Source organism: Nuphar pumila, chromosome 12, assembly GCF_984573655.1.
Source record: "Nuphar pumila chromosome 12, dmNupPumi1.hap1.1, whole genome shotgun sequence".
In the NCBI taxonomy this organism is placed as follows: domain Eukaryota; kingdom Viridiplantae; phylum Streptophyta; class Magnoliopsida; order Nymphaeales; family Nymphaeaceae; genus Nuphar; species Nuphar pumila.
In genome coordinates, this window is record NC_143260.1 from 35,575,032 (window position 1) to 35,582,495 (window position 7,464).

Below are 7,464 nucleotides of genomic sequence, written 5' to 3' on the forward strand. Positions count from 1 at the left end.
GTAAATATGGGCTAGGTAGGGGTATTTTAGTACTTATTCCTTATTTGTTATAGTTGTTGCCCTAATAAAGAGGACCAACAGATGTATTCTTCACATCATTCTCAAATAACACAAAGGGTTTCCAACTCTCCATTTGAAGTTCTCTCCCCTCTTTACCATTAATCTCTTTAATTCCCCTGACCAGGAAATTCCTAGCTTTGGAGTGCCTTCTTTTCCGATTATAACTCATTCAACACAGAGTCGTTAACCCAAATTATATTGAACAGCTGACTTATACCATCCGGGCCTTGTGTTGGCAAGTGACTTCCCACAAATGGTTATGGGCACCAATGACCTAATTTTTATTGATGACCTTTATGGTGAATATGATATAAAAAAAGCATGATCCAGCTTCTTCCAAGGCCCAATGATGAATCTCTTATGATAACTATTCATGATATCATCTTATTTTTTCTAATGCTTACCGATTACAGAATCTTTTCATTGACTGGCTAAAACTATACTTTTTGAGGATATGAGACCATAATTCTTGTCCCCAGCCATGACAATACTCTAAATATGGTACCTCTTGCTTCATCCCTGTGAAGAAACACAATGTTCAGTTGAATCCAACATCTGAAGTTGGTGACCTGAAATATTATTCATCTAAAGGGTCACAGATACACCATGTTGATTTGGCTTCAAAGTAGCAGAAAGAAAATTATAAAGAGACATATGCCTGCAGTAGCTAGTATTGGGAGCAGATCTCAATGTCAGTTATATTTATTCCTTCAAACCACAAAAGATAAAAGCCATCTGAAAATCAACAACGGATATTTCATATAATTCAAGAAAAATAAAGCACTTCAAAAATTTTCCCTTGCATGCTTAGACAGAAGAAATAGAACAGCTATAAGTGGAGAGCATTCAGTAGGTCACTAACAAGTAACTGGATCAGTATGAAGATGAAATTTGCCAATGGATAACCCTGGATACGCCCTTTAGAAACCCAAATTATAGCTTTTTTTATTCAATTTAATTTTTAGCACACAAGCAGTCTGCCTGGAGTCTGACAAGAGGTGAAAAGGATTATGAAAAGCTTAAATAATACCACTTGTGTCTTGAGTTATCTATTACCAACCACATGCAACAGAAACATCAAAGAACACTAAGAAGAAACAAGACTTAACGATCGGCGAAGCTACCTAATCATTCTCAGGTTCCAAGCAAGGAAAAATACATTCGAAGTTATTCAATCAGATTGCTACTACCTGCAGTGGACATTCACAAATCACCAATAGCACTAAATGAACCATCAAGCCAGAAAACATGTGACATTAGACAGGAAATCAAAAAAAAAAAATCAAATCAATAACATTTAAAGAAAAGATGCACAAAGTATAGGACAGAGGGCCTCACACATCTGCCATAACATTATAACTAAGGGAACAACTAAAATCCAGGAGAAATACGGACACTACCAAGAAGAAACACGAGGTAAAGGGGAAAAAAAAAGAATGGTCATCGCCAGAGTATGTACTAACCTCCAAATAATCAACACCAACATGTCCAGTGCCACGATCATCCCACTTTCCTTCTTCATTCAATCGATAGACTTTCACACGCTAGAGAAAGAAAGAAACTTGTCAGCCAAAATCTAGCATCCGACATGCATTTATCAAATATTGAAGATAGCAAGGGATAGAAACAAAAGGAAATAACAATTTTAGAGCAACACAAAAACAAGTCAAGGTCTTTTGTAAGGAGAATTTGACTTCAAGAAGCATCCCTAAGGGCGTTTATCAGCTAGCATGGGGACTCATGAACTCTGAAGTTAATGTTGTCCAAGAGAAGATAAAAGAAAATAACCATATACAACATAAAGTTTTAGCCTTTTGTAAAAAAGAATAAAAGATTATATGCAAAGGGAAGCATGTACATCCACAAACTATAATTCTGAATATTAAATCAAAGTACCAAATCAGATGTAATGTCACATAAGCATAATACTATTGAAATCCTTCAACAAAAGCACGAATGATGAACAAGGCTTAAGCAATGTATGACTGAATCACAAGAAGCAAAGCCACAACCTGGCAGTACTCAGAATAACTTCAAGTAACTATGGCTAATTTTCCATCAAAGACATCCGCATAAATATTAGAGTGCCACATAGGGTAGCCAGGGGTTTTTTTTTTTCTTGATAATCTGGTGCACATTTGATCAGATTTTATCACACAATACCGAATTTGATCCATTTACTTAACTGAATATAAGACTCCTAACAAACCCAACTAAAGGGATTTGGCTGGGTCGATGTCTTCCCTGAATATCTACTGTTGACATCCCTACTCTTAATGTCATTAAAAAAAACAATAACGTCAAGCATGTCATGCAAACACCTGATAATTTCAACAAAAACTGTTAGCAATTTATTGCCCTTATGTTAAATTAATCTACTAACTTTTGCGCCGAGAATCCATCAAAAATTTTCTGCAGGCTGGTAAATATCAGCTACAATTTTCCCATATCATTAAGCTCTTCGGTCAGTTATTTTGTTATCTTGGAAATAGCAGACTTTCTTCTTTGACATGACTATGTCGTTCTTCCTAAAGCTTCAGTTTTTGCTTTATAAGAGTGATAATGCAATAATTGGCACATTTTTTTATTGAATGAAATAAATTTACCAATGACAGACATAACACTAATGGCCAAGTATTCACCACAAAAACAATGTAAGAAGATATAAAGTACAAAGTTGTTAAGAGAGAGCTCCATTATAAAGCAATCCAATCCTGGAAATATCATTTTGAGGCGTATTAGCCATTGGCACAAGTAAACAAATCTTGATGACCTATTTATTTTTTAGAGTGCAACTGGAGTGTTGTGCGATCGTAGAATGCCATTGCGGTTGAAGGGAAAGTTTTATAGGACGACTATTAGGCCCACTTTACTATATGGTACGGAATGTTGGGCTGCCAAGAGACATCATATTGAAAAAATAAGTGTAGCTGAGATGCGTATGCTGAGATGGATGTGTGGAAATACAATAAAAGATAAGATTCAGAATGAGGAGATACGTAAGAAGGTAGGCGTTGCACCCATTGAAAATAAGATGAGAGAGAATCGTTTACGGTGGTTTGGACATATTCGACGAAGGCCTAATGATGCTCCAGTTAGAAGGATGGAGAAATGGGAAAATATATTAGTTAAAAGAGGTCGGGGTAGGCCTAGGAAGACATGGATGGAGGTGATAGGAAATGACATGAATGCTTTGAACCTCACCGAGGACATGGCATTGGATAGAAATGAATGGAGGAGAAGGATTCATGTGGAAGACCCAGAATGATTTTCTTTGTTGGTTCATATCGCCGACCCCAATTGTTTTGGGATGAAGGCGTAGTTGTTGTTGTTGTTGTTGTTGCCAAAGGTAAAAAACCCCACCCCCCTTTCAGTGACCACATATTGGCAGATCTCTGGTTGGTAAGATCCTTGAGGTTCCCCAGCCACCAAGGAGTATACCCAGCTTTCCCTTGCGGCAAGTGATACCCTCCATGGGTTTCAAACTCGTGACATCCCGTCAACTTGGTGACGTTCACAGATCATGCCGGTCAAATAAATGGAGCCCTTGTGGGCAAAGCTTGATGACTTCTTAAGTAAACAACTTAGTTTTTGTCCTTTTTATCAAATGTCCAAAAATTTTCCTTGAGCTAGAACTCCGCACCATGCAAAAAATAGCCACTATCTAGTTGGTGCGATTTTTTAACATATTTCATTTTTATTGAGATAGATGTGGACCATATTCATCAAATTATGCTCTTCAATGGTATTATAATCATCATATTTTTTAATACCACAACCAATTATTCAAGCGTCATCTTGTTAAAGTCCATGCTTGGATAGGAATATCATATAGGCCCAATATCATGTTTCTCTTGATCATTTTCCGCACAATGATACTGATATGATATCAATTCCTCGCAATGAAGTGCTTTAAAACAATACTTCATGCAAATGCATATCTGCAGATGTAGGGTTGCCACTGTTAACAAGCAATGTTGATTAGGTCTATTTTATTTCAATTAAAGATATGATAACATGCAACAGTTTCTATTGATGGTACGTATGTAGTCATAGCCATGGTTCCTAAACTTCCTAACATTTAATTTTCCAAATGCCATTAAAGATTCAAAGTGTGTAAGAAGTAATATTCCCGGAATGTTAATGCAGGAATATACTATCAGTTATACCCAGGCTTCAGTCAAATGAAAATTATGAAATGCTTGAACCCATCAAGCATCAATTGAAAACGTCCTAACGTCCTTTAGAAAAACAGATACAATTGTATGTTGAACACCAGTATTCAGATTGCAGCTTTTACTGTGACAAATAACCCTTAATTTCCTCCAATAAAAGCTTTCAATGTTCAGGTTAGATACTTAGCAAAATGTGATGAAAAGAAACCATGGGAAGACCACTTACCATGGACCCTAGGTGATAATACAAAATCGGGTTGAGTTACACAAAGTTGTTCTCAAGTCTCAACACAACGGCCACAAAGTTTCTGCCCAACTTCCATAATTTTTCTGCATAAACCATATTAGAAAAAGACTTTCTTTGAATTAATACATTTTTCTCATCATTATACTACCCAAATTTATCCTTCTTTTATAGTGTTTTGAGTATTTTGACACATTCTTTGCTTAACGATTAGCATCAATTATCAACTCTACTTTCACAGTCTTGTGGATCAAAAGATGGTGGTGAGAAATCTATAGATGATCCTATGCACCTTGAGGATCCATTAATGCACGCAAATGTGTTTACTTGCAAGGTATTGAATGCAGCCACTTGTGGTTACCCTTAAAGGTACTTTATTCCCAGCCATCCTGTTGAAACATGTTTTAGTAAAACCCAAAATCCATCAATGCACAAAGATACTACCTTAGATGTCAAACATGCATTAGCTGCAGTAACCCAAAGAAGATATACTCCATATTTATAAGTTGAAGAAAAGGACGATTGTCCAAGCCAACCCACAAAATTTTCCAACGAACTAACCTATTTAATATATATTATATATTATATATTATATATTATATTTTTATATATAAGAGAAGGTGGTAGCTGCTAACCGGGCTTTTGAAGGGTTTTTTCCATGTTTTCCTTAAATCTCACAGTACAAATGTATTCAACGTGCTTGATTTTATAGGAATGGACTCTTAGATCATCCCATTCCAAACGCAGGTAGGTTTATAAGGTTTAAAATCAACGGTTTAAGATTTTCACAAATACTCAAGTCTTAAAAATCATGGTTTTTATCTAAAAAACATGATCCATGTGTTGTTCCCTAGTAAATTGACCGTGTTGAACACATCTGTACTGTCAGGATTAAGGAAAAAGTGGAAAAAAAACTTCAAAAACCCGGTTAGCTAGGCAGCTAGCTAGAAAAGTGGCAGCTCTCTCTCTCTCTCTCTCTCTCTCTCTCTCTCTCTCTCTCTCTCTCTCTCTCTCTCTCTCTCTCTCTCTCTCTCTCTCTCTATATATATATATATATATATATATATATATATATAGAGAGAGAGAGAGAGAGAGATTACCTCTGCATCAGAGCAACTGTCACAAATGCCAGGAACACATAAAGCCATTTGGACCGCTCAGAACAGGTCAGCAGTGATTTACCAAATCGGACTATAGACCAGGTATTGACATGAATTCAGTTAAGTTTCAACATTCAAGGCAAGGATCCACACCAGTGTAGCACCGTGCCCAATATGAAGTAAATATGCAAAAAACACCTAGAAAATCATTTGAAATTCAGATTCGAGAAGAGTTTTCAAGGAGAAGAAAATAATTCATTGAGCAGCTGTGCTTACAACAAAAGCAGCGGATACATGCCCAATGAACCCTCCTATTCTTATTCACCGTCCAGCCCAACAAAGAAACAAAACAATAACCTACTCTCTGCAGAACGAATAGCAAAAACAAAATAGCATCCAACAAGGGCGGGAAACAAAAAAGAAGGGAGAGAACAAGAAGATCCTCATCAAGTAAATAAATCAATTTCCCCGTATTCATCTCTTCAAGCATACTCATGATAGGATCACCAAGAAAAACGAAACCCAATTCAATACAACTATCCATAAGCATATCAAGATCACAACCGGAGACCGTAGCAAGACAATTTCTCCGAAAAATGGACAAACTCACGAACACGAAACCACCAAGAATTCCACACACAGAGACCAATAGTGAATACACAAAATTCTAGGATAAAAATACATCACTGGTAGGTATCGGGAACCCCTACCTTCATAGAATCTGCAGTCGGAGGAGCCTTCCCTTGAGCAACCATCTTCTCTTTTTTCCGACGATAACGCCAATTTCAGCAGAGGGAGAAATAGAGATATAGAGCCTGAGAGACCCTGGTCGATAAGGAACCAGGAGATGTGGGAAAAGAAGGGAGAGGCGAATTGCAACGACGGAATGAATAGAGATTCAAGGAGAAGGGGCAGTGAGAGCGAGAGACGATGAAGAAGGAGGGGAGAAAGGAATGAAGTGATCAAGAGAGCACTCTACCAGCGATTAACGACACAAGAAACCCTCGTTCCTCTCTCTCTCTCTCTCTCTCTCTCTCTATATATATATATATATATATATATATATATATGTGTGTGTGCGTGTGTGCCCTCTTTCGTGGAAAAGAACAGCACTTCGATTATATAGTTAGAGATAATTCTCGGAAAGACCCCAAACTTGAAAAAATTTCAGATATACTTCTGCTTAGCGATCCCATCGCTATTTAGTGCTTAATGAAGATCTCCTCTTACCAAGAGCGCGAAATGCTCCTCGCAATTGAGGTATTGAATAAATCGGGAAGTTGTAGTCTATGTACAGAAATATCATCTTTGTTTTTGGGCGAATTTGAAAAAGGGAAAAACAAACCTTTTTTTATGCAACCTGTAATTTTTAATGAAACCTGTTGTTGTAGTTTTCCCACGTTTATTATTTTTATTATTTACTTTGTTTAGTGACAAATTAAACTATATTACTTGGTTAGTCCAACCGAACTGGGTAAGTCCAAGTTGAAGCTTAAGTTGTTATGTGGACCTACTATTATCATATTTATGAAAATTTTACAAACACCTATCTAACTCTTTACTTGATTATGAAAGCGACCTTACCTTTGAAATTTTACAAACAGGCACCTAAGTTAAGAAAATTAATTTATAAACACTAGCCTCCTCTAACTTTTTCTTTTAGTGACAAAGAACCCTTGCCGATCATTGGGTCACTTTAATCTGCCCACCCCTTACCCCAAGGTAAATCCCGAGTGGGGTCACTGACACTCAAGCCTTCACAGAGCCCACCAGTTAAAGGCACTCGCACATCCATGAAAGTCTAACCTAAGACAAAAGGGTCAGCACTTTCTCCACAAGCTCACCCGGCCCAAGTGGGTATAGCAGCCTCCTCTAACTTGGGTGG

At 37.1% G+C, this 7,464-nt stretch overlaps 1 protein-coding gene across 2 annotated transcripts in view; it reads right to left on the reverse strand.

Moving 5' to 3' along the window:
- The window catches only part of LOC149820672 (uncharacterized), a 76,204-nt gene extending 69,563 nt beyond the window's left edge, over positions 1-6,641 (reverse strand). For both annotated transcript variants that reach the window (XM_089983450.1, XM_089983451.1), the window contains exons 1-2: positions 6,290-6,641; positions 1,524-1,604 (exon numbers count right to left, since the gene is read on the reverse strand). In XM_089983450.1, coding sequence (XP_089839576.1) covers positions 1,524-1,604; positions 6,290-6,334 — 126 coding nt within the window. In that variant the 5' untranslated portion in view covers positions 6,335-6,641. The remainder of the gene's footprint in view (positions 1-1,523; positions 1,605-6,289) is intronic.
- Positions 6,642-7,464: the final 823 nt, after the last annotated feature.